Source organism: Penicillium taxi, assembly GCF_028828555.1.
Source record: "Penicillium taxi strain IBT 34144 chromosome Unknown utg000006l_segment0_segment0, whole genome shotgun sequence".
Taxonomy (NCBI): Eukaryota; Fungi; Ascomycota; class Eurotiomycetes; order Eurotiales; family Aspergillaceae; genus Penicillium; species Penicillium taxi.
Window position 1 is genome coordinate 1,192,050 of NW_026643208.1, and position 26,073 is coordinate 1,218,122.

A 26,073-nucleotide genomic window follows, 5' to 3' on the forward strand; every position below is an offset into this window, starting at 1 on the left:
TACTGCAGCCTGAGCCTCATAGTTTATTCCTCCTTCTCCCTGTCAAGCTTAGAACATATAAGGGTGATTTCCAAAATTTAATTACGTAGATAAAGATCACCACTGAAAATCCTGAAAGGTAGAAGGCACCTCTTAGAGCAGAACCTCCAATTTTGAAGAGGTTAAAGCTAAGGATGTCTCGTTGAAGGATGAATTAAGACCTATACGAGCTCTAGTATTTAAGAGGAAATAACTCTGAAACATTGCGAAATACATAACTTAATATTGAACAATAAAAACCTGCTCAAGAAATTTCATGTTGCTGGTATTACTCATAAAACACCAAGCATCTAACTTCAATGCTCTGTCTCGCTGGAGATGCCGCTGGTGTCTGTGGATCAATAAAAGCAGTATGGCCCGTCGCATGGGCAATATCAGTCTGTCCGTCCGTCATGAGAGAGCTTCTGGAATCAAAACATTTAATCAACAATGCCTCCTCTGGCGTCATATCCTTCACATAAAACCACCGATGTGAATCATGAGGAGTAAGAAGGTATGTCTCCCCCTTAACCTCGTATCCATCTGTCGATGAATGTGATTCAGGATTAGCCATGACTTCTCCAATCTCCTCATATGCCTTAGGATACAAGAGATCAACCCGGTTAAAGTCAGAAAGATTGGTGCTCCGCCAATCGATCAGGGCTAGAGGGAAATCTGCAGCTGCGTTTTCAATTGGTCGCCAGACGTTGATAATTTGGTATCGACCTTTCAATAGCTCTTCTACTTCGTCTTCTGGCGTATGACGACGCACTCTCAATTCAGCAGCGGCGGGTGTTTGGTCGACGTGTACTAATTGGACTGGAGAGCGAGCTGATCCCTCAATTCTCCGTCTGATGGTGTGGTCAAATATGACTACCTTTTTCACACCAGGCAGCTTATCTCGAAGCAGGGCTTCTATTTCAGCGTAATATCCTGATTTCACTTGCTCTTCGTCTGTGAACAAAGTCTCCTTTGCAGGTGCCTTACACACAGAGAATCCGGACAAGTCGGTTGAAAATTCAGACTCTCTGCCTCGGATATTTTCCACTGGGCGTTCTTGGTCTATCAATTTAAAAGAAAATCCAGGCCCGTCGACTTTACTCCATGGTTTTTTGAAGGCTTCTGTGGCATGAGGATCAAATGAAGATGGATCGAGGTAGTTGAAGATAGCAGTGGTCATGTTGGCTCTTGCAAGAATTGGTGTTTGAAATAATATAAAGGAGGTAGCTCTCAAGATTTTAAACCTCCGGAGAAACTAGATTCATGAGTGATTACAAAAGAATCAAGAAGAACTGATGGCGTGTTAGCTGACTAGTTCCTTGATTAATAATGCACCGGGTGGGGCTCCGAGTCCTCGATCGCTGACGGATGTCATCTTTCCAATGTTTGAACTTGGCGATAAGCTAATATAAATCCATTTTTGAGGTCAAAGTAAGATTCATACGGCATCTGCGAGGGTCCTCGGGATAATATAAGCGTTGGTACAGCTCAGGCAGACAGGATGGTGAGTACACCAAGAGTACAATAGACAGGCGTCCATAAGATATGTATATGGAAGAGAGTAGTTTTTTTTTCACTAGGGTAGATCTTTCCTTCGCCCGTCACTGTCGGTTCTGAGAATTATGGCTCAGTGCCCTACATGTTATTCTGCTTTAAACTAGTGAGGTAATTAGATAGTATATCTCCCGGTAGATATGAAATCTAAGTCCAACATGCTGGGCCCTTGGTCAGCATTTCTGATATTAAGCAAGGCAATGAACGCATAGGCTTTCAGTTTTGAAAACATATATTGCTAATTCGATGATTGATTTTCCTCCAAGCTAGACAGTACTATTCTCTCGGGATTCTATACAATTATCCAAAGCTTCAAGGCTCAAGGCAGTTGATGGTATGAAGACAATATTGACTCTTGTAGGATCATTGTCTGCTTGAAGCTTTTGATCTTTGCTGATGCTGGCAAAATTCATTATTCGTCATCAAATCATTGAATTTCTGATTGCCATTTAACCAAATAGTAATATAAATCAGGCATCAATATTCAGGCATTACATCAAGATCACCTGACTTAAGTGAATAAAGGTCCGAGCGCACCACCCCTTATAAACAAGTCTTTTCGCACTGGAGTGTCTCCCTTCTTCTTCTTCTCCAGCTCTCTTTGCCAATTGGCTTAGATCAAGTGTAGTATCTGTTCTTTTCAGTTTAATCTCTGAAAGTCTTCTATTGGAAGACACATTGATTATCCTTATTTTTGATAACAGTGACCAGCCTCTGTGCTTGCGCATGCTGGACGCACTGTGTCACTGGGCTTACACTACCCCCGGTTGATGCGAACCTCTTTTTCACCAACTGCTTTCGACTTGTCCGATCAATTGGAGAAGAAACTGGCATGCTAAAACTCCGTATGGAAATGTGTAAATTTTAATGATGAAATTGCCACCGCCACGGTTTCACAGTTTCAAGCCACAAAATGACGGTTGTTTCCTATGACGAGTGATCGTCTGCTTTCTCTCCATATGTGGCCAAGTCAGGCCCTGAGGCTGAATCTGATTGGTTGTTCAATTCCTTTTATGTCTTCTTCTTTCTTCCTCTTCCTTTCTCAGTCTCCACTTCTTCGTCGCTACTGATGAGGTGGAGTAAGAGTCGATCACATTTCCACTAGTCAGATCGGCATCCATACACCTTGACGGTTAAGATCCTTCTATGACTGTGTGGCAGAATTACTGATCTGGCTTTCGGATGTAATTCGCCCTTCTTTTGCATCTTTCCTGTATGACTAACGACTGATTTATCGCGTGTCTAGCTTACTGCGTCTTTCAAACCGAACTTGATCCAACCTGCTCAGTACCCAACTTCAACTAGGCTTCTGTTCCACCTCTCACCTCCGACTTTGACGGAGTCCCCAGAATGCGGACGTGACCTCAACATTCTCCATTTTTGCGATCATTTCACAACCATGGAGCCCCTCTCGAGAGCTCAGAGGAAGGCCGAGCATAATACAGACCGGAGACTACGTGAACTCTACCGCTTCTACGATCCTGTCAGACCTACAGGCATTGTCCCTTCATGGCAGACGAATGTGGAAGATGGTTTACCTAGAAGTACCGGAAGTCCAATACCCACGTCTTCGCCAGATGGATCACGAAGTTCCAGACATAGTTCGACGGCGCCCTCCTCCATTGCAGCTGGCCCGGAAACGTTGGTCCTGGGCACATCCAACAAAACCCTCACATCGTTTGCACAATTGGCTGCATTACGCTTAAATGCCGAACGTGCTTTCATATGCGTTCTTGGTCGGAATAAACAATATGTCCTGGCTGAAGCAACTCAGTCTCTCAATTTGAGCGAAACTTCAGCGCATGACGACAAAGATCAACTCTGGCTGGGCTCGACGGGGAGCCAGCTGACGTGGAGCATTTGCCGAGTAAGTATATAGGACCCAGCATGACTATCGACTGTCTTCCAAACCCCCCGATACGCAAACCAACACCATGAAGGCGCCGAAAAACAGAGTAAGGATAGATTGTCTGATTGGTACGACAGGATACTGTTGCGCTTCCACCCCCCGACCCCGAAAACTCTCTATACAACTTCCTGGTCGTAAACGATATGGCTATGGACGAGCGATACCAGCAATTGCCGTTTGTCCAGAACGATCCGAATCTTCGATTTTACGCTGGAACCCCCTTGACTACCGAAAAAGGTATCAACCTGGGCTGTTTCTTTGTGATGGACAAGAGTCCGCGTGATGGACTGATGCCATTGGAAAAAGACACACTGGGAACACTGTCAGCACTGGCTATAGATTATCTGAAAGTTTGCCGAGAGGCTTCAGAGGGGCGGCGGGCAGCCCGTTTATCTCGAGGACTAAGCTACTTCGTTGATGGTAGCTCAAGTTTTGTTAACACGACCGAATTATCACGTGCGGACAGCTGTGGCCCACACTCGACAAATCCATCCTTCGAAAATTGTATCAGCATGCCTGGAGACAGCCCGGGAAACTCACCACGGACAGTGTCCCAGGCATCCCATAGAAATCCTCGGTCACCCAGTATGACCGCTCCGTCAGTGAGCTCCCAGTTCTCCGATTCAAAACAAGAGACGGGCACATCTGGTGGGTTGAGCTCGCTTCCAGAGTGGATTACCAGCAGTAGTCGAAATCCACTTCCTACAGATGATTCGCAAGGTAACTCTTGGTGTTTTCGTCGAGCTGCAAATCTCCTGCGTGAGAGTCTTGATCTGAGTAATGAGGGCGGCGTGGTATTTTTCGAGGCAAACAACCACAGTGCCTTGGCAGAGAATGATATCAGTGGAAGCGACTGCTCGTCAAGTGACTCGAGCGGTCCTGCTGCAATTCTGTCTATGTCCACGAATGACGAACCATTCTTTCCCCATACAGGTTCGATGACTGATTGCCCGACGGCCAGTTTGGATCGGTCTTTCTTAACATTACTTCTCAAACGTTATCCGAGGGGAAAGTTATGGTCGTTCCACCGCGACGGGCTGATCACGTCGTCCGATGACGATGACAAAGTGCCTCGCAATGGGGACTTTCTAGCTCCGAATCGTTCTCCCACTGATAGACCGACCTTTGATATGTCCAATCCTTTAGGGAAACGACGAAAGGCAGCAGAGAATACGATGCTTAACCAGTATTTTCCCAACGCCACTCAGATCATCTTTGTACCTCTATGGAGTACGATAGGGTCTCAGTGGTTTTCCGGTTGCTTTTGCTGGACAACCCTTGAAACTCAGGTCTTTACCTCTGCTGTGGAGCTAAGCTCTGTCATGGGCTTTGGTTCATCTATCATGTCAGAGTACAGCCGAGTCGAGTCACTAATTGCAGACCGACAGAAAGGTGACTTTATTGGGAGTATCTCCCATGAACTTCGAAGTCCGCTCCATGGAATTTTAGCCGCAGCTGAGTTCCTGAATACTACTAATCTCAATGAATTCCAAGATTCATTGCTAGAGACTGTCAATGCTTGCGGCCGGACATTGCTCGATACGATGAACCAGGTGCTCGACTTCAGCAAAGTCGTCTCACTTGAGCGCACCTTGAAGTCGCTGAAACGAAAGAATGAGTCGCCACTTGACTTCAAAGGAACTCGCAAACTTGGGTCTCATCTGGACTCATATGTCATAACAGATCTTGCGATCCTGACCGAAGAAGTCGTAGAAGGCATTTGCCTAGGTCATACGTATGGCCAAAACTCTACTGCCTCCGCCGATTTACCCATGCTTTTCTCGAGCAACGCTCCGAAACCACGGAGCCATCAGTCTAATGTGGAAGTAGTTCTGGACATACAGCACCGCGACTGGGTTTATAGAACTCAACCAGGTGCGCTGCGACGAATTGTGATGAATATCTTCGGAAACGCAATGAAATACACCGATTCTGGGCGGGTATGTCTCAGCCTTGAGGCATCCAGCCACTCTGAAGGTCATTCTCGGCGACAGGGACTCGAAGATATGGTCACTTTAACTGTGTCAGACACTGGTAGAGGTATATCTGAAGAATTCTTGCGTGGGCGACTCTACACACCCTTTGCTCAAGAGGATACATTGGCTGTGGGAACCGGTCTAGGGCTATCTATTGTGCGCAGCCTTGTCAAGTCTTTGAATGGGCATATACGTGTTCGCAGTCGTATTGGTGAGGGCACTGTCGTTCGCGTGTCTCTCCCCTTGGCCCGATCTGTGGGAACAGAAAGCCCATTTGTCGAGACTGACAGCCATTCTCCGCATCAAATGGAGACCCTGACCCAATCAATCATGCTTCGCAAGGATTATCCGGGAAAGCAGGTCGCTATTTGGGGTGTAGAATCTGCCCAAGTGGCAGAAGATTCATCTTGGGCTGAGATTGCCCGCTATATGACCGATTGGTTCGGTATGAGAATTGTCAACTGGCCCCCTTCAGAGCCCATTGATATTCTGCTCGTGAAAGAAGACCACCTACATGAATTGCGCAAGTATGGTCTTTCAACGGCGCTGCCGGCCCTTCTGGTCCTTTGTCACCGCGCAATGGATTATAGCGTCGTACGTTCCGAATGGATACCTCTTGCTTCTTCGGTAGATATCATTCGGCGGCCCTGTGGGCCACATAAGCTGGCTCGTAGATTGCTGAAGGCACTTCAGCACGCGCAGTCAGCAGCTGTCACGCCAATATCTGTCTTGCATGATCCCATGGATTTGCCTATACGAGTACCTTCAACCTCGCATACTGCCGTCTCTTCTCCCGTTATTCATCCCCTCGTGTCACCGACAATTTCCGAATTTTCTACGGAAGTCGTTGACGCAAGTGAAATTTCGCCTCCAGTGCCAATTGCCAAAGTAAAGGCCATGGAGACATCCCTGGCACCACTGCCAGCAGAAACTCCCGCTAGTCCTTCGCAGACAGCACGGATTCTCGTCGTAGATGACAACCGTATCAATCTGAACCTCATGATGACACTCATGAAAAGACGTGGCATCACGGAATTGGTAGGCGCCGAAAACGGAAAGATTGCTGTTGATGCAGTTGAGCAGATGCCGAATGGTTATGACATTATCTTCATGGACATTTCGATGCCAGTGATGACGGGCCTTGAGGCAACAAGGGCAATCCGTTCACTGGAGAAAGAGCATGATGGTCGCAAACCAGCAATCATTATCGCGTTGACTGGGTTGAGCAGCCCACGCGATGCATCCGAGGCCATGGCATCTGGTATGGATCTATTTCTCACCAAGCCTGTTTCTTTCCGGGAAGTTTCGCGTCTCCTAGATGAGTGGGAGCAAGATGGGCTGGTGAGTAAGCAGAGGACTCCCTCGTAGTATCCTTGTAAATTGGTAGGCTTTATTACTGGAATGAGTTCTTCGCTTTTCCTAGTCACCTCTTTGCTGCCACTCCCTAAGTTACATTGATTTTGGCATATCCCCTTTGCACCTTTTATGTTGTTTGATTCTTTCTCGACCTAAATTTTCCCACGCTTCGATATGACATTCGTCTTTCTGAGATGACTTTGACGAATCGCACCTTCATCTTTTCTTTCAATTTTACCCTCCAAAATATCTATACCCCTTTTTTTTAACGTTGGCAGGTTGCATCAAGGAGCTACTTCCACCGGAGTATCATTCCTATCAAAAGTGTTACTCCTCGGTGATCATGTATTTGAATTTTGTCTATGAATTTCACCCTTTCAACTTGGATTTGAACTTGCAGAATTATATGCATTTACGACTCTCATTTTGACCAGACCATATGTACACCAATGGGGGAATGACTTTGATGTTGAAGAGACTTCCTAGGTCAACAAGAAAATACATATATCTCACATAAAATATTCAACACGTCACTATACAGAAGCGTATAGAATATCGCCCATTTCTTCTTCACTCGGCAAGTCTGACGGAATATCAAGTTGAGAAAATATCGTGCCAGACGTCTGGTTGAGAAGGATATCGCTACCAAAGACACTAGCCAACGTAAGTAGAATGCACAAGCGCTAATCCAAGAGATTAAAAAGAGACCCACCGATCATAAAACTCACTCATAGCATCAAGCCCAGACAACGAAGCATTCAAATCCTGTAAAGAATGCCGAGGATCCGAATGATCAGGAAACAACCCCCATTCCATAAGCTCAAATAACACCTCCGAAATCATCATCTCACCAAATCCTGTCGTCCCCATTGCCTGCAAAACCTGTAGACACTTACAAACATTATTGAATTCTTTTTCAGCCTTCGTTAAAGCAAACAGCGCCAAGAAAACCTGAAGAATATCCAACGCATAGAAGAAGTCCAGCGCGATGAGCTTGGAATGTAGATCCTCGCTAACCATGCCCTGTAGAATATCTAGCATTTGCTCTGCAGATACAACACAGGCTATAGTAAAGAACTCGAGACTGTTTAGTTCCGGTAGCTCTTTCTGCTTCTTCCGGCAGACGAGTTGATAGAGGAGGAATGGGCGCCCGACTAAGATGCGGGTACTATGGTATCTCAAATGTAGGATGGAAATTGGTCTGCGGTACAGAGGAGCAGCCATGACAGAGAGACGCAAGTGTGGTGTGAGGGTATTCTCCCATTCTGTCAAAGAAGCCATTATATCTTGAACTGTATTTATTTCTAGTTTAAGGCCGAGCATAAGTGGGTTTTTGTATATGTGTTTTCGGGCTGTTTTAGCTATCTGGCTGAGTTTGCTGCAGCTTTGTAAATAGTCTGGTGGACTGTATGGGCCGGATGGCAGAATCTGTTCAAGTTAGATATGGGGAATGGAAGTGAGGGAAGAAAAAAATGCAGTACCGCTTCAGAGGGGAGGGGCGGATAGAAGGAATCTTCTGTTGCACATGGCTTTCCCAGGCGCAGTGATATATCTTGCTCGAATACAACGAGAGACCACCAGATGCGACGCGCGTGTTCCTTTTCGACTCGACCATGCGAAGTGGTGTACTTGTCGCAGTGCAAGCCTAGAGAAGTCGCTATCTGAACAGCTAGGCTGGTGTAAAGGTACGCGGTATTTGAAAAGCCTTGTGATTGCATCGCGGTTGCCTGTTACAAAATCAGCCTCCAAACATCGCAATGCCTACCAAGGTTAACCTGGAGGTAGAGCAAGAAGATACTTACCAATAGGACCATAGCACGAACACTGTCCAGACTCGCTTCATCACAAACACCCGCAAGAAAAGACTTTGCGTATTCTAGATACTCGGCTGGAGCAACAACCTCGTGAAGATTCTCAGGATACGATGATCCCAGTGTTGCAATTGAGAGAATAGAGTAGAGAGAACATTTCCATGATGCGGTTTGGTTTTTCTGTGGAGTGCGGTATGTCTCCTCTAGCTGGTTGTAAAACCTCTCTGAAGAGTAAAGCCAATAAAGACAGTGGACCTCTTCAAAGTACCGCATTATAAGACGTTGACATGCTGATTGAATAGGTAGGGGGATATCTCTTTGTCCAGGTTTCTGATTTGCGAGTGGCATTCTCACAGTTACCATTCCGGGAATTAGATCTGGAATTGGAGGCGTATTGAGGCCGTCATTCTTGAAGCATTTTATTGCAGCGTTGAATGAGACACCAGACTCAGAACCCATGTACCCTAGATGGGGATGATTATTAGCGCGGAATAAGGGTTGTATATAAGGTAACTAGGTGTCAACTCACGACACTGGCCTTGGGAATCGGTAAGGAGACAGCCTAATTTCTGATGCAAGTGCGAGATATCCTGTAGTATAGCCCTCTCTGTATCAGTACTGGCAATCATATTAGGCACATGTAAGGAGCTAATCTCAAAATACTCGAGACAGTCGTCTGGAATTCGACTGGTACCCGCGCTAGGAGGTACAGCGGGTGAGATCGAGATAGGTGACACGGGGAGATCATGAGTGGCCTTTTTGCAATTTGAGGCGATCGAACGCAGGTTCTCCGGCGTAAGCTCAGTTTCAGGAAGGTAATATTTGACGATTTCCTGCATGTTGCGAAACTCTTCTTCCGACACGAAGTAGAACGGCCGTTGTCGTCCCTTGGCTGGGTCGATGTGGCATTCTGATCTTGTACTACTACAGTAATCACATGGTCCAGGGACTGAACAGATCAGATAATATGTTGTCAGTTATCCAGAAAAAAATAAAACGATATGCCGAGGTTAGATCCGGTCAATATTTACCTGGATTATTGCACTAGAACATTTGTTAGCTTGTAGATAATACATAGAAGTATAGCTAGCTTTACCTTTGTCTTGCGACTCCTACAACGGTCACAGCTAATTGCCGTCCGACCTTTTCTTGGTCTCTGGGTCGACATGGTGTGATGATTGACCTAGGTATGAAGGGAACTACTGATTTAAGGTAAGGCGTGGGGCGCTGCACCCCATACTCGGCAGTTGAATATGCGGGGATTTGCGGGGAAGTGGGGAAGCAATGATATCAATATCTAAATTTCATTCACACCTACCAGTGGACCTGTCCAGTTTGGTAAGAAACAGGCATTCCTAATAAACTACAGGGATTGCTTCTACTCTGAAGCGACATATCATTAGATAAACTGATAAATACCTACTGTGGACTCTAAACTTCTAATCGATCAAAAGCCCCAGTCTGTGATAGTCCTTGCCGGTGGGGCAGTGCTTGGATCTCCTATATCGCGCAGCTTAGGGGCCTGCATATCAGGTTCAGCTACATCCTCGCCTGTGATAGGATGCTTATAATGAAAAGGAATGACTCGTGTATCAGGCCAAAGAGACACGTCATCAAGTATCTCATCCGGACCAACTACATCAACAGGAAAAGTCTCCTTGTACAAGGGGATATAGTTGGTGCAATTCTTCCAGCCAGACTCAAAAGTACCATGCCAAAATGGGTAGTACCGAAGCCGCAGGATCTTCCACTTGTCACCCTGCAGGATGTACTCGTTCTCGTACAGTCCTCCTTCCCACCACTGGCGAAGCCCACCTGGGAAATCAGATGGAATGGATTGGTGGGTGCCCGCGCTCATCAACGTTCGCGCTCGACCTTTAGCTCTCCCTGCTTCTGGATCGAAGTCGATAATATCTTGCGCCATTAGATGATCAAGAAGCCACCCTTCCATAGGTCCGTTACGGCCGTTGACAAATCTGTTTGCAAATCGCTCAAGGTAAAGACGGTTGACTCCCTCTTTTCCATGGAAGCGGCCATTGAGAAACTGGACGTATGTGTCTGGGTGATCGGCGAAGAGGTCCGCCACCTGCTTTCATAAACTATCTGTGCATAACTTCTTCACAGGTGTGCCTTCTTACCTCTTTGTACAGACATTTGTCCAGATAGTAACCATATTTATGGTGGAGCTTCCGAACATCCGACTCTCCTGGACTGATATCAGTGAGGCTATACAGAAACCTCCTTTTCCAGATTTACCTTTGAGCTTGGCCAATTCGTACGAGAGCTGCTGCACCTGAGTAATCAAAGCCGAGGCTTCAGAAATCTGGGTAATTCCCGCCATGGTGCGAGATAGGAATTATTGACGGCGAGAGAGATGAAATTTTTCACGGAGAGTTCGTATTGAGACCAAATCTAGTTCATTTGAAGTACCTTTTAAATCATATCAGAGCTTGCTGAAAATGATGCGAGGCCGCCCCTCGGAGAAATGAAGCCGAATTTTTGAAGCTTCTAGAGTAGCAAAGAATTATCGGTTTCAAATAACGACTGAGTTTGCGAATCATCTATAACCAAGTTTACAGCCGACATGATTGACTTGCTGATAACATGTCGGCAACAATTAGCGATGACAGGGCGTAAATTGTGGAGGAGCTTATGTGCCAGCTCCAAGATGGTCTGGCTTGATTGAACAGCCCACTTGCCACTTCACTGTACTCCTTCAGGATTCAAGCAGTACTTGATACTCCGGATTTCTACTCTGGATGAGGCTATCAATAAGCACGAGTCATCAACCGACTACGATGGCAGAAATTCAAGAAATTGAAGGCAGTAATGTCTTTTCTCTGATATGGGAGGAGAAGGTAGTGGTGGCAGTCTCTATTTTCATCGCCATGGCCCAGTTTCAGTATGGATATGACTCTGCTGCCGTCTCTGGTTTCCAGAGCATGCCGGGATTTCTCACCATCTTTGGCTATGTTGATGTATTTTTCTCCTGGAACTATGCCTGAACACTTACTGAACCATTTTAAAGCCAGATACTGCCCTAGGCTATAATCTCAGCACTTCAGTGCAGACCCTGATTCAGAGCCTCATGCAGCTCGGCGGCCTTGTTGCATGTCTTTTCATCTTCAAATATGGAGGTCTGATCAGTAACAGGCTAGGGCTCTGGATTGGATCCCTTGTATCCTGTATGGCCATCATCCTGCAGATAAGTAGCATCCATATCGGGGCCCTTTATGCCGGACGTCTGCTTCTCGGCCTATCGAACGGCTTTTATCTGACCTACTCTGCCACCTACCTCGGCGAGATTGCACCCACTCATCTCCGTGGTTCAGCTGTAGGCCTGGTCACCTTCCAGACCTCATTCGGTGCCTTGATCGGAATCCTTGTCGACAACTATACTACACAATATTCTTCCAAAATGTCATACCAGATTCCACTCGGAGTCATGTTTGCCATTCCAGTCGGACTTTCCGTCGGCCTCTTCTTTCTGCCAGACAGTCCACGGTACTATGTGCGTCATGGCGAGGAAGCAAGAGCAGCAGATGCAATCCGCAAGCTGAGAGGGATCAGCGACGAAAGCAAAATCAACGCCGAGCTCGCTAAGATCAGAGAGGCGTGGCTGTTGGAAAGTACTTCAACCCAGTTTGTGCGTTTTGTTGACGCATTCCGTGGACCAGACCTGAAAAGAACGATTCTCAGTATTTGCTGCAGCGTTGCTCAGACAGGCAGTGGGATAATCTTTTTCTCCAGCTACTCCGTGTACTTCTATGCCCAAGCTGGCGTCACGAACGAGTTTGTATGGGTGATGATGAGTCTCGCGATTGCACTCACTGGAAACATGAGCGCATTCTTCGTCATTAAGTATATTGAAAGACGAGTTTTGTTGGGAGTTTGCTCTGTCATCAACGCCGCTCTGATGTTCATCATTGCGGCCGTTTATACCAAGTTCGGCGTCGGTTCGTACACTGCTGCCCAGCTTCTGGTGGCGATGGGAACTCTTTTCACCTGGACATATGGTGTCGGTCAGGGCCCTGTTCTCTGGGCATTGACGATCGAGATTCCGTCTCAGAGGCTGCGGTCGAAAACGGTTGGTCTTGCGGTAGGAGCTAATTATGTGTTCGGATGGTTGGCGACGTACTGCACACCATATTTCATCAATCCTGGATCATTGAACTGGGGCCCAAAGTACTGTTATATTTGGGGCGCCAGTAATCTCATCCTGGCTGTATGGACGTTCCTGGTTATACCTGATTTGAAGGGAAAGAGTTTGGAGGAAATCAACAATTCCTTGCCTGTGTTAGATGAGAAAAAGTCAGACGAGACTGAAGTTTCTGTTGAACACTACCAGAATGAAGATTCTTGGTAGGCCAGTAGCTGAAATATCTTATCTTCCAAAGATTCTGTGTAATTAATCAGTGCGAAAGTGGTATGAGAAGTGTCCGTATTGTCATCCTGTTTACTTTCACCGTTTTCCTCAGTTTCTATCATCCTCTCTCTGCCTCTTTCATCTCTCTCACTTCACTCACCTGACCAATTCCCTAAACACATTCATCATGGACCTCTCGGAACTTTCGGGACCCCTGGTTGAATCTGGCACGATTTATATCTCGGGCGAGACGTTGCTCACTAGTTCCAACGAATTTCGAGCTCAAACTCTTGTCAGACTTCCAGTCTCAGATTTTAAGTGCAGGCCTTCACTAATAGATGAATATTTTTAGGCTGATATGAAAGCCCAAATCTATGAAGTGCGCCGCACACTCATCTCCATGCAATCCTCAATCGAAGAGATGGGGGTTCCAGACACGTATAACATTCGTTCCAATTTTCTCCTACCCTGAATAAATATTTAGTAATTTTTCGATTTAGCGACGCCAAAGTGGAGGTACACAGCTATATTCAGATGCTGCATGAATACAATGTACTCAAGGACATTGCTTGGCTTCTAATCGGCATCATAACAGAAATTGAGGGCGTGCCATTTGCGACCGTCTTGTCGCGATTCCACGCGATTGAATCTGTTTCGGAACAAAGCTAGATTGTGTGGATACCTTTGATGCTCATCTTAAAGGCACTTTTGTCTTGTAGGGAGCTAGTCTTTCAATGGTACTTCTGTGGTTTTCAAATCATGTTCAATCAGATCAGCTATCAACTATCGATGCAAAACACACAGTTTCATGTTTAGACTAGTAGCTTTAAACTTATACTGATAATGTGTTGCCAAACTAAATCTCTAAGGGAAGCTTGAATAATTGAATTGCATTCTCCCTTGACACCTGATCCTTGGTCCTTTCATCAAGATCCACAGTTTTCCACCAGTCCTGCGCTTCTTCTATCTGATCGTATGGTGTATCTGCAAGATATTTGAGCTTGATTCAACAGAAATGAGGAGTAACCTACCAATCGAATATAGACACCTCTCAGCACCGAGTTCTTCGATGCAGAATTTAAGGCCTAGGGTTGAGAAATTCCCAGAAGTCGTGATGAACACATTTTTCTGGAAGTAATATTTGTAATCCTCTTTCGATGGACGTGCAACTTTCTTGCTAGGTTTATTATACCAATGTGAGGCTCTCCAGAGATTGAAAGGAATACTGTAGTCTGTTACTTTTCTGCTTCATAAAGAAAGAATATTCGGTTCCTACTTTTCACCTAGATGACCGACCACGATTTTCACGCCAGGGAAACGATCAAAAACACCTGCAAAGAATAAATTAGCATATCTCACGTCTTTTCCACAAGATTGTCACGTACCTGAAGCGCAGATAGCATAGATGTGGAACGAAAGGTCCAGGTGAAACTGGACACCTGCACCAAGTAAATGCATTCGATCACAGTATGCATACGCTGGTGATTCAAGATGTTTCGATGTCGGGTATCTGGGGTGAAGGTAGATTGGCACATTCAAATCTTCAACCTTCTTCCAAAATGGATCATAAAAAGCGGTATCAAAGTACCCTTTGCCTGTTCCATCAACACCCAGGCTCTGGAAGTCGTTCAATAAACCCCCAAAGAACTTCAAGTCCTTAACAGCCCGCTCCAACTCTGCCGCAGCTTGAGAGGGATCATGCATAGAGAGCGCTGCCAGTCCACCAAAGCGACTGGGATTTTTTGCAACTTCTCCTGCCAGCCAGTCATTGAAATCTGTGGCTGACTTCTCAGCTAGGGCCTGATGGGGAATTCCTTGACAGCCGGGCGATGTCAGTGACAGTAGCATATACTCGACACCTTTTGCGTCCATTGCCTGAAGTCTACGACCGTGGATATCCATCAAACGGGTTCTGTGAGCTGTCACTGCCTCTGGACCTGCATTGCCGGGTGTGAGGATACTCTGCGCCTCCTCTAGCAGCCATGCGGTGCCGGGACTAATCACTGCTTCCTCAACCGCAATAGTACCTTTTGCGATCATTTTTCTTGAATCTTGGAAATTGATGAGGTGTATTGAGAAACTCTTGAAGGAAATATCTCCTTTCTAGAGAAATTCTTTTTCTAAGTGATTCATTATTTGATTCTCCGTTACCAGTTCGGCAAGTCTGTGGATTGGCTGTTTCCGATACTTCGAGTACACCATCGGCATCAATAAGCCGAGGACGCTCAGCTTCAACCCGGCATCAGACCACTCACAGCGCTTGGATCGTCTTCAATAGAATTAAATACAGTCATTAGAGTTGATCAGGTTGGATCAATCTGGAAGAAGGTAGATCTCAACGATTCAATTGCGACAGAAAGCTCGACCAAACATGGCTCATATGTACGACATTGTCGATTCTGTTGACTATCCATACGTCAGCGGGTGGAGGAAAGGAGATCAAACCAAGTATCCCCAGACAGCAGTCTTCCAGACATTTAATGCTCCCTTCAGACTTGAGGGCGATATCCTTGACCTGGAGGTGGACGGCACCATTCCACCAGAGATCAATGGCACCTTTTACCGGATACAGCCAGATCACAGATTTCCACCAATATTCGAAGAAGACATCCATTTTAATGGCGATGGCAATGTCACGGCTATTCGGATTGAAAATGGCCATGTCGATTACAAACAGAGATATGCCAGAACAGACAGATTCCTCGCCGAAACCGCGGCTAAGAAGAGCTTGTTCGGGAAGTATCGTAATCCATACACGGACTCTGAGTCTGTCAAAGGAGTTATTCGCACGGCTGCAAACACCAACATTTTTTTCTGGAGAGGTATGTTGTTAGCCACTAAAGAAGATGGTCCACCGTATGCTATGGACCCAGTGACTTTGGAGACGATTGGTCGATATGATTTTGAAGGTCAAGTGCGAACGCCCACTTTTACTGCCCACCCAAAGTTCGATCCTAAGACTGGCGAGATGATCTGTTTCGGATATGAAGCTGGTGGTGATGGCAATGATGGCTCTTGCGATATTGTCGTTTATACTATCGACCTAGATGGAACTAAGACAGAAGAGGCGTGGTATAAAGCTCCATTCTGCGGCATGATACATGATTGTGGCATTTCAGAGAACTATCTTATTCTTCCCATGACGCCTCTCAAGTGCTCAGCCGATCGACTCAGGAAAGGCGGTAACCACTGGGCCTGGGATCCAAAGGAAAGCCAGTGGTATGGCATTGTGCCAAGACGAGGCGGTAAGCCTGAAGATATCGTTTGGCTCCAGGCAGAGAACGGTAAGATAAATTCATTAATCCGATACCGTTCCTACACTGAACTTAATCACAGCTTTTCACGGACACGTCGCTGGCTGCTACGAAAACGAGGAAGGCAATATAGTCTTCGACATCACAGTCTCCGATGGCAATGTATTCTTCTATTTTCCGCCTGAAGGAGAGTCCGCCAGCAACCTCGCTACTAGAAACAGACTGACGAGCGTCACTCATCGCTGGATATTTGACCCAAGCACCAAGACAGGCTCACATGTGAAGCCCGAGATTCTTTGGAACACCAGTGGGGAGTTCTCCCGCATTGACGATCGATATGTCACAAAGAAATATAACCACTTCTGGCAAGCCCGGATTGATCCCACGCGTGAATACGACTATGCCGTATGTGGATCCCCGGCTGGAGGGCTCTTCAATGTCCTTGGTCACTACACGTGGGAGGGTCAGATGGAAGATGTTCTATGGGCAGGACCACGCGCCACGTTCCAGGAACCCTCATTTATTCCAAAAGATGGGGGTGGTGAAGGAGAAGGCTGGATCATTGGATTTTTGAATCGCCTTGACGTTCTTCGGAATGATATTGTCATTGTTGATGCACAGAGTGTTTCTGCGGGACCGGTTGCAACTATTCACCTTCCGTTTAAGCTTCGACTGGGGCTTCATGGAAATTTTGTGGATCATCGTGATATTGTGGCATGGCAGAAGCGTCGGGTGGATGGAGGTGATGTCGGTCCGGTAAAACCAGCTGAAAAGCTACTTGATTGGCAGCTGAATCATCAGTATTCGGCTGGTTATAGTTGATTCTTATGTGAATTGAGCGATGGCGTGGTTTCTCAAGTCTTGACCCGAGACTATTCTTGTAAATAATTTGAACTGTAATCAACTCGATTATTTTAAAGAACCTCAGAGTCTTGAAAGCTCAATTTTGTCTTCCTCAAGTACCCAATTCTATTTTCAGGTGGCCTAAGGTTCTAATTTGGGCTTGATAGTATATATGGAAGCAATATTTTTGTGACAAATTGGCATCAACAGCTGCACAATATCTAGGAATGTATCAGTTCATCATTTTTAATAATTATCGTCTTGTGAGAATGTGTTATATGGCCTTGAAAAGCCGATATCCTTTTTTCATTTTGCAGTGACATAATCTCGAGCTGGCCTTAGATCAGGGTCATAAAGGGAAAAAATGAGTGCATAATTCACCTCCAAGTCGCTAGAGTACAGCGGTGAAGATTCTCGCACCACCTAATGTGGTAGCTCAGTCTGAGACGTGCTGTCTCTATGAAACCTTCAAAAACTCTCAAGTCTCATATCTCACTCATGAGCTTCTCGAGTAGTGATTGGATGATGAAAAGTGGACCTATATCACTTATGTCAGCTCCGATGCTGAGTCATCCATTATAACCAGTTTTGAGTCGAATTTCACCTCATCTTTCTTTCCATCCCAGTAGTCAATACGCTGAATAGTTAACCCCTGAACGTCTGGAAAACGTTTAGTTAGGGGTATCAGGATTTGGCCCCAGTGGATCGGGCCAGGCATAGTTCCATCCGCGGCCCGGGCCCCGTGTCAAAATCCCCGGTTAAGATCGCTTCAACCATGGTAACAGACTCTTAATTTGTGTTCGTTTTAGATATATTAATATACTTCTATGGCTCTTTTGTATGATCTATTGGTCTTTCCCAACTCAAATTTGGAAACTGGTCTGATCAAAATTGAAAATATTTGTGGCTTCGATACTAGTGTCTTTAATCACTGATTTATGAATGCTTAATGTGTACTAGCGTCCAATGCCAAGAGCCTTTCTGTGCTTACACGATCTAGGAAACGTCTAACTCAATTTTGGCTCAAAGGTTTCACGAATTATAGATAGACTAAGAGCCTAAAATATGTTTTCAGTGGCTATATAGAGCTGTTCAAACTTTGGAAGCATCCCAATCTTGTCGAGGTCATCAATCCAGCTCTTGATAGAATTCTCCTTGGCTTCATCAAGGTTAAAGGTGAGAAAATTGAAATTTTTGCATATGTCAGACCCGCGTTAGCGTGGGTCCATAGTAAATTGGCAACTTATTAAGTCAGAAAGCGGCCGGTAGTTCATCTTAGTTTTCCAGCCTTACTCCCTTTGGAAGGTGCATATATCTGGGAATACTGATAGACAATTTGCATGTTTGAAGAGTGTACACTCATGAAGCTATGCCCAGTAATCATCATACGTCCTAAGAGTTAATTGTACACTCATTCTCAGCATCATTTTCAAGGTTGAAGTCTGGAATCTAACTGTGGTCTCCTTTAAAGAAGACAATTTTCAGTTTCTAAGGGGGTCACTAAATTCCTAGCATTAAACTTACAAAGGAGTAGAATATTCTACAGTAAGCCTTAAGAATGTTTAGTTGTTGGGGGCCAAGCCTAACTTGATGGAGGATAGAAAGGAACAATTAGGGTACCCACATTCGGGAAGAACTTCGAAAATATGAAATCGAACACTCGGAAGATAGATCGCATCAGATTACAAATTAACGATATCGGAACTATTGATCGAGCCGAGCGGATGTCAACTACTCCGAGCCTCGGCAGACTTTGATAGAGGAGTGGCAAAGCTAGGCAACACGGCAGGGGCCGCAACGCGGCTACTTTGTATAATGGAAGCAGTACCAAAGGAACAGGAGTGAAGGAACCGAAGGAATCAAGTGAGATTGTTATTTGGTATAATGTGCGGGGTACGTCAGTCGCTAGACTCATCGGAAGAATGAACCCGGCATTACGATCAAACTATTAGCGCGCCAAACTAGAAGTTAGGATGACAAAGAAAATCCTCCATAGCTTGGTTCAGTTCAAATATGAGACTGCTCCCCTATCTAGATTAGAACTATCATTGCTAGAAGATTACGAACAATACATAGGTATACAAAATGACTATAACCTATCAAGCAAAGCCAGAGTCCATTGAGACTCGACTTTACATCAATGGGAAGGTTTGTTTGGATCATCATACTTCAGTGGGTAAACAGTGTACTGATATTGCTTATTTAGTTCGTGGAATCGTCCGACGGTCGCACGTTCGATGTAGTGTCTCCAACAACAGGCGAGAAGGTCGCTGAAGGTAATTAGCCCTGAGACTCCATAGTCTGGAATCAGTGCTAATATTGCTTTGATTTTAGTTTTTGAGGCAAGTGAAGAAGACACAAATGCTGCAGTCGCTGCCGCCAAAGCAGCATTCCCAGCATGGTCTGCCCTCGCCCCAGCTGAAAGGGGAGCCTACTTCAAAAAGCTAGCCCCTCTGTTCCTCGAGTCTCACAATGAGCTTGCTCAACTCGAGGCTTTGTCAATGGGTCGTCCTGTTTCCATGTATTTTGAGTCTTTCCACGCTGCTGAGAACCTGTATCACTATTCTGAAGCAGGGTTCGGAAATGTTGGAACTTCAAGTCTGAACACCCCCGGCTTTGTTAACATGACTCTGCGCCAGCCATTTGGTGTTACTGCTGGAATTATCCCTTGGAATGTGCCAGTTGCTTTCCTGATCATCAAGTCGCTGCCAGCTCTGATGGCAGGAAACACTGTGGTGATCAAGAGCAGTGAAAAGGCTCCATTGACAGTGAGTTTTATCCATTCATTATCGCTTTTTTGACTTTTAATAGCTGATAAATCATCTAAGTCTGCCTTTGCTGCTACCCTGATTGATAAAGTAGGATTCCCACCCGGTGTTTTCAACATCATCACTGGTCACGGTCACATTTCCGGCAGCGTGCTATCTCACCACATGGACGTGCGGGTGCTGAGCTTCACTGGATCAGCCAGAACTGGCCGTATTATTCAGGAGGCCGCCGCCAAATCTAACTTCAAGAAGGTTATCTTGGAGATGGGCGGCAAGAGCCCTGCCATCATCTTCTCTGACGCCGACATCGAGAAGGCAGTTGAAGAGACTAAGCACAGTATCCAGTGGAACAGTGGACAAGTCTGCATGGCAAACTCCAGAATCTATGTGGAAGAATCCATCGCATCAGCCTTCATCGAGTTGTTCAAAGAGAAGTTCTCCGCAGTCAAGATTGGTGACCCATTGTCGCCTGAAACGACTCACGGCCCCCAGGTAGATGAACAACAGTTCAAGAACGTCCAAGCCTATATCGAGGGAGCAAAGAAGGATGGAAAGATGGCTATTGGACAAGATTTCTCAGAGTCCTCCAAGGGGCTTTTCATCATGCCTACCATCTTCCTTGAGACACCAGAAGATGCCAGGGGATTGAAAGAGGAGATTTTTGGCCCTGTTGTTCACATCAACACGTTCCGCGACGAGGCGGAAGTTGTTAAAAAGGCGAATGATAATGAGTATGGGCTTTATGCTGCTGTATACACAAAGGATCTCAGTCGTGCTCTTCGCATGGTGAAGAACTTGGAGGCTGGAACTGTTGGAGTGAACTGCACTAGTCCTACCGCGGCGGGAGATATGCCATTCGGTGGATATAAGGGAAGCGGTTCTGGTCGGGAGGGATGGACTGTTAGCATGCTAGAGAACTACCTTGAGGTGAAGAGTGTCATGATCAAGGTCGATGACCTTTAAAGCTCTTTAGGTGTTCTATGAATTAATTAGTTTCTGTTTTGATAACATCTGAAATATTATCTTTCCATTTTTCAACGGAATAAGAGGACTTGAAAAGGTCCAAATTTTCGTGTCAGGCCCCGATTGAATTTGTACCTAGTGATTTTGAGGCTATTCACACAAAGGCCCACTTTCTCATGATACGATCACGACCAGACCCTGATCTGCGCCCCACTTGTTTACTCTGAATAACTTCATAAAGGCAGGGGGGATGATCAAAGGACGCAAAAAGAGGACATTATGATCTACTTTCTAAAAGTCATATAATGAACTTTAAGATGATTGAAAGATAGGGGAGAGTGTCTGATTTAGCAAAAACTCATAACTACCAGGCCTGTTACTAAAACTTGTATACCGGTGTTTTGGGCTTTTATGAAGGAAGCACGACCAGAGCCGCCTACTTATGGTGCTATGCTGCTCACATGGACGTGCATGTGTAGTTCTTCTAGTCTACAAATGCCTCAAACTGGCTTTTGCGTCTTCAAAATCATATTCAATTCATCATTTAGTCATGATATTGACAGCACCTTTTCAATTTCTATATGATGGTACCTGCTAGATTTGATTTTGACGTCAAAATCAAGGCCCAAACATTAAAATACCGCCACATGATACTCTTACAGCTTCCGGACATTGGCGATACTGTAACCAGTCGGGTAAAGGTTCGAGTAGTCAAAGTAGGCCTCGTAAACACCAGTGACATTTGTCTCCTTGACGCGGAATGAGTCGGAAAGGGAGCCACTAGTTTCCTCATACATCGGCCAGTTGCCATAGAAGATCCAGCTATTGCTGACTGCATCAGATGGGGTCTCGATGCCGTTGCCAGTGAAGCCAACTGGAAGGACTTCGTCCGCAGTAGGACGGATGTAGAAGAGAGTGTCAGCATCAAGAGTCACGCCGTCAGTGGTGGCGGTAGCAACGATCTCGCTGTCACTGTACACGACTAAAGAGAAACATGTTAATATCATCGACTGATACACTGTATCCATGGTTTGCGCAACCTGAAGTAGGGATGAGGGCGGTTCATACATGTGACATCAGTAGTGACGGATCCCCAGGTCCATGCCGACGAATCACCGAAATAAGCGATTCCTATACGCGGTTAGATTTTAAGGTTAAATGATTGATGTGAAGTGAGCAGTACCATCAGAGTAGAAAAGCGTGAGGACGGAAGATTCAACACCGTAAGCACCAATCTGGAACGAATCGGCGCGTTTCTCAGCCACAGCCGGTGCTGACAGAGCACTGGAGGCAAGAGCCAAGACGTTGGCAAGGGTAGTGAACTTCATGTTGATTGAACTTTGAACTTTCTGATGTGAGGAAAAGTGCGAAATTGTTGACTCTAAACAGTGGCTCTGCGCCTTGTTTTATAGTAGAAAAACCAATGCCCGGACCACATATTAGTGAAGCAGTAGAGATGACGCGGCCGAACGAGCACTAATTTAGCTTAGAGTATTATGCATAGCCTAAATTGTCTCTTGCGTGCTCTAATTGGTACCCGCTTCATTTCAGGGTTCTTTTCTCGTTCCATTCAGCATGGAAACCCTTCAGTTGATTACTTTGATCTCTCACATCATTACGAATGGCCGCCATTACCAAGTAACCATAAGTTCTAAGGTTTTAAAGAGCCACTTTCATGGCTGTTGTTTTGTATACGCCGAGTAAAAGTTCAGAAATCCGAGGCCTATTCTCAATGACTGATAGTAAATTAGATGTATCAGATGGCGTTGACATAATATCGTGAAGGATCAATATTTGAAGGATCAATATTTGAAGTTAGAAGTTCCAGAGAGAATTTCAGAACCAGTTAGGTTGACAAGTTTAATTGCAAGGTCTCCACCTGGGCACTTGGCGGTAGTAACGGTCAAGCTTGACTCAGCATTACACAATGATTTGCGAGTACTCCGAGCCAAAAGTGATATCCACCATAAATCCCACGAATCCCCCTCAATATGAGTGATGGCTCTGAAATCCTTCATGGCCCTCGTCTGTCCATTTTAGGGTCTTGGCAGAATAGGGCACTATCATTGGTTATTGGCTCTTACCGCTTATTATGTAATTTAGTAAAAGTCATATGTAACTAAAGTAAATCACATACGACCCGTGATTACATACAACCCGTGAATTAGACCCACTTTTATTTCATCTTTTACATTATTTATCCCATAACTCCATTAAATTCAATAAAACTATGTAAATAAACTATTGAATCGGGCGCTGTGGACACGTCTCTCTCCTATGCCCGGTTTCCCGACATATCCCACACCTACGTGGCCGATGGCCTGGTTGAGAAGAAGCCGGGGTTTGGTGTTGGTTTACACCATCACTATTTTCAACACCATTAATTGACGCGTCGATAAGCTGTTGTGCTTCATGGAGCGCAAGACCACCTTCAATAGCCATTCGGCGGTTAGGGCGTGCCTTTTTTTTCTTCTCTTTTATGTTGGCTTTGCGAAGAGCGGCGATTTCCTGAGCTTGTATTGCCACATGTTGGTGTATAGCTACTGCGCCTTTCAAGAACTGGTCTAAGATCTGCTTTGTTTGTGTAGATGGCGATCGTGACACTGTAAGTAATAGAGATTTATGTTGGCGACGTATATCCTTCTGTGACATTGGTGTCTTTGGAGTATAGTTCTGGCTAGAGTCGCTGCCCCGGGATGGTGGTGGTGGTGTTGGTGTACGAAGCGAGATAGTAAGCTTTGAAAGCCCCCTTTCTGGATCAAATGGTGTAATTCCAGTAGCAGCGAACGCATTGGATGCAGATCTAATAGCCTCTTCGCGCGCGATAGGGTAAATAGCTAGGAAATCTCTCTTATCGATAGAGTTGAATCCTAGCTCCATTTGAGAGCTAACTAGCCGGCCATATGATCTCTTTAAAATGGCGAAACAGCCTACATCGAGAGGCTGTAAAAGATGGGATGAATGCGGCGGCATAAATATTGGTATAATGTTGTTCTGTTGGCATGCCTGGTCAAAATCAGGCGTAAGGTGGCTACCATGGCCATCTAGAATCAATAGCCTATATCGCCCCTTCGTACGTGTTATGGTAGAGGGGATGAATAGCTTTTGTAGCCAACGAAGGCCTATTTGGTCTGATGTCCAGCCATTAGGGCTTACTTCAAAGCGCGTATCAGGTGGTAATCGACATCGTGAAACCAACGTTGCATCATGTTTTTGCCCTTGAATATGATACATAGTGGAGGCGCCCAGCCAGTTGAATTTAGACATTCAATAGCCGTAACCCATTCGCGATTCCCGGGTTGTATCTTCTCTCGTCGGCCATAATAGCTAGCTCTAGTAACGATTTTGGCAGTAGCGGTTTGTCCCATCGCGAAACCAGTTTCATCAAAGTTGTAAATGTCGTCTTCATGAATCCCATTCTCGCGAATAGTCTTTTCAACTAAGATAAACCAATCGCGAAGAATCTTAGGGTCTTCTTGTTTTGCGCGCTCAAAATTGTAACGTTTTGAATAGCGAGTTTCGATTTCAGGTGTACGCTTGATGAAGTTTGAAACCCAATTTCGTCCGATTATAAGAGGTGGGTCGATTCCGCGGTCGGCGAGTAGAATATTGGCGATTTGAGCGACATAATGAGGTCTAGGGGCAGATCCACGGTCATATAAAGAGAAAATCCATTTGAGAAGAGTTTTCTCTTCAGATTCAGTCAATTTATGGCCATTTGCGCGCTTCTTGACGCGATATTTAACACTAGATAGGCGATCGTGGAGGGTTGAGCGGGGTACATTAAAGGTAGATGCAGCTTGGGTTGTATTGGTAATTTCGCCATTATTTATAGCTTTAATAGCTAATAAGATCCTACCCTCCTATTCAACCCGTTTCTGAGCTATTTGAGCATTCTTAGGTGGCATGGTGGGTGGTTGAAAAAGTAAGACACGTAAATGACGCGTTAAAAAAAATGAAATTCGCGGGTCGTATGTAATCACGGGTCGTATGTGATTTACTTTACTGTTTGTCTTAACCTTATTTCATAGGTTTGTTGAAGTTATTTAAGGATTCAAGATTGTTCATAACTCGTTTAGGGCTAATAGAAGTGGCAGAAAAAGCGGCAGAAAAGTGGCAGAAAAAAAAGGTTTGTATTTTAATTTGTTAGTATGGGTAATACATGTAATTGAAATACGACACTGGTCCTAATTAGGAATTAGATTCCCCGGGGAAAGAAACTATTCGCCGAGCTGCGAAAGCGGACACTGACGATCAATCGGGGCGAAAATGGGCGAGAAGTGGATCCACCAATTACACCCCGGAATCGATCACATGCTCTCATTGCTGGTAAGGAAGACATTACAAAGTCTGGTTCATCACTTCCATAAAACTTCCCTCTTCTCTAATATGATTCCTAACCTCTACCAATTTCCCATCTCGATTCGCGTCTGGGAGCCACTGTCAGCTTACCATGAGATCAGCATATCTCTTCCTCCTGATCTGTGCTTCACTGTGCTCAGCACGGCCGATCCAAATCCAAGAATCACTCATCCAGCACCAACAAGTCCTGGTCAATTTGGAACATGATAGCACACAGCCATATAAGTTGCAGGGATCCAACATCCGAGAACCTGCACTTCGCAAATACCTTAGTTCTTATCAAGAGACAGAGTCATTAGTGATCTCCTCGCCACTCAAGAAGACTGAAAAGGGGCCCAAATGTTTCTTGGATCGATATGGGAGCTTCGTCGGCAAATATTTTACCCCACGTCATCACAACACTACATCCAGCCAGACTGTTATAATATATACCCACACTGCGAGTATCTTCGATATGTTCAGTCGGCACGGGCCTGAATGTGTCATGCTCTCTATATTTGTTCTTTTCCCAATCGCATACTGCCTTCTTGAGTTACTTGAACTAGCCTACAGGTGCTGTACGCGAAAACAGAATAAAGAACAAGAGGATATGTACCGAAGCACAGCTGGAGTGTGTTTGCTCGGTCCAGAGAAACAGCTGCGCGTATGGAGCAATAAACAGCTAGAGGTACTTGAGATGGTCACAGAGAAAATGGAGAAGGATGACTGTCAAACTTGAAGTTACACTCTTTTTCATCCCTTTCCTTGCTGTTACTGATTTTGATACCCACATATCTTTTTTCTTTCTTCTGCGTCCATCTCCGTTGAGAATTCCAGCTGTCTAGTCAACTATTTCCTATATGTCTATGCACAGTGATGATTTCTGTGATTGCTCACCGGAAACTATACTTTTC

At 45.3% G+C, this 26,073-nt stretch overlaps 11 protein-coding genes across 11 annotated transcripts; 6 read left to right on the top strand and 5 right to left on the bottom strand.

Moving 5' to 3' along the window:
* Positions 1-307: 307 nt before the first annotated feature.
* Positions 308-1,198, bottom strand: N7495_009565 (uncharacterized protein; the record flags this gene model as incomplete). Its single annotated transcript, XM_057212216.1, has 1 exon — positions 308-1,198. One exon carries the CDS (start codon positions 1,196-1,198, stop codon positions 308-310), a length of 891 nt encoding a protein of 296 aa, XP_057059079.1.
* A 1,773-nt stretch (positions 1,199-2,971) lies between these two features.
* On the top strand, positions 2,972-6,825 carry N7495_009566 (uncharacterized protein; the record flags this gene model as incomplete). The annotated part of the gene is made up of 2 exons (XM_057212217.1): positions 2,972-3,439; positions 3,559-6,825. 2 exons carry the CDS (start codon positions 2,972-2,974, stop codon positions 6,823-6,825), a joined length of 3,735 nt encoding a protein of 1,244 aa, XP_057059080.1.
* Positions 6,826-7,346: 521 nt separating this feature from the next.
* N7495_009567 (fungal specific transcription factor domain-containing protein) lies at positions 7,347-9,463 on the bottom strand (the record flags this gene model as incomplete). The annotated part of the gene is made up of 5 exons (XM_057212218.1): positions 7,347-7,467; positions 7,526-8,241; positions 8,295-8,540; positions 8,616-9,088; positions 9,154-9,463. 5 exons carry the CDS (start codon positions 9,461-9,463, stop codon positions 7,347-7,349), a joined length of 1,866 nt encoding a protein of 621 aa, XP_057059081.1.
* Positions 9,464-10,071: 608 nt separating this feature from the next.
* Positions 10,072-10,965, bottom strand: N7495_009568 (nuclear transport factor 2 family protein; the record flags this gene model as incomplete). The annotated part of the gene is made up of 3 exons (XM_057212219.1): positions 10,072-10,710; positions 10,763-10,830; positions 10,881-10,965. The coding sequence occupies 3 exons, from the start codon at positions 10,963-10,965 to the stop codon at positions 10,072-10,074; spliced, it is 792 nt and encodes a 263-aa protein (XP_057059082.1).
* Positions 10,966-11,422: 457 nt separating this feature from the next.
* On the top strand, positions 11,423-12,990 carry N7495_009569 (uncharacterized protein; the record flags this gene model as incomplete). Its single annotated transcript, XM_057212220.1, has 2 exons — positions 11,423-11,602; positions 11,653-12,990. The coding sequence occupies 2 exons, from the start codon at positions 11,423-11,425 to the stop codon at positions 12,988-12,990; spliced, it is 1,518 nt and encodes a 505-aa protein (XP_057059083.1).
* A 187-nt stretch (positions 12,991-13,177) lies between these two features.
* On the top strand, positions 13,178-13,659 carry N7495_009570 (DNA repair protein SWI5; the record flags this gene model as incomplete). The annotated part of the gene is made up of 3 exons (XM_057212221.1): positions 13,178-13,282; positions 13,343-13,428; positions 13,491-13,659. 3 exons carry the CDS (start codon positions 13,178-13,180, stop codon positions 13,657-13,659), a joined length of 360 nt encoding a protein of 119 aa, XP_057059084.1.
* Positions 13,660-14,262: 603 nt separating this feature from the next.
* On the bottom strand, positions 14,263-15,030 carry N7495_009571 (amidohydrolase family protein; the record flags this gene model as incomplete). Its single annotated transcript, XM_057212222.1, has 2 exons — positions 14,263-14,321; positions 14,376-15,030. 2 exons carry the CDS (start codon positions 15,028-15,030, stop codon positions 14,263-14,265), a joined length of 714 nt encoding a protein of 237 aa, XP_057059085.1.
* A 331-nt stretch (positions 15,031-15,361) lies between these two features.
* N7495_009572 (carotenoid oxygenase family protein) lies at positions 15,362-17,066 on the top strand (the record flags this gene model as incomplete). Its single annotated transcript, XM_057212223.1, has 2 exons — positions 15,362-16,274; positions 16,327-17,066. The coding sequence occupies 2 exons, from the start codon at positions 15,362-15,364 to the stop codon at positions 17,064-17,066; spliced, it is 1,653 nt and encodes a 550-aa protein (XP_057059086.1).
* Positions 17,067-19,172: 2,106 nt separating this feature from the next.
* On the top strand, positions 19,173-20,818 carry N7495_009573 (aldehyde dehydrogenase family protein; the record flags this gene model as incomplete). The annotated part of the gene is made up of 4 exons (XM_057212224.1): positions 19,173-19,235; positions 19,294-19,363; positions 19,422-19,855; positions 19,916-20,818. The coding sequence occupies 4 exons, from the start codon at positions 19,173-19,175 to the stop codon at positions 20,816-20,818; spliced, it is 1,470 nt and encodes a 489-aa protein (XP_057059087.1).
* Positions 20,819-21,474: 656 nt separating this feature from the next.
* N7495_009574 (uncharacterized protein) lies at positions 21,475-22,146 on the bottom strand (the record flags this gene model as incomplete). Its single annotated transcript, XM_057212225.1, has 3 exons — positions 21,475-21,800; positions 21,887-21,949; positions 22,002-22,146. 3 exons carry the CDS (start codon positions 22,144-22,146, stop codon positions 21,475-21,477), a joined length of 534 nt encoding a protein of 177 aa, XP_057059088.1.
* A 3,125-nt stretch (positions 22,147-25,271) lies between these two features.
* Positions 25,272-25,898, top strand: N7495_009575 (uncharacterized protein; the record flags this gene model as incomplete). The annotated part of the gene is made up of 1 exon (XM_057212226.1): positions 25,272-25,898. The coding sequence occupies one exon, from the start codon at positions 25,272-25,274 to the stop codon at positions 25,896-25,898; it is 627 nt and encodes a 208-aa protein (XP_057059089.1).
* Between the last annotated feature and the right edge of the window lie 175 nt (positions 25,899-26,073).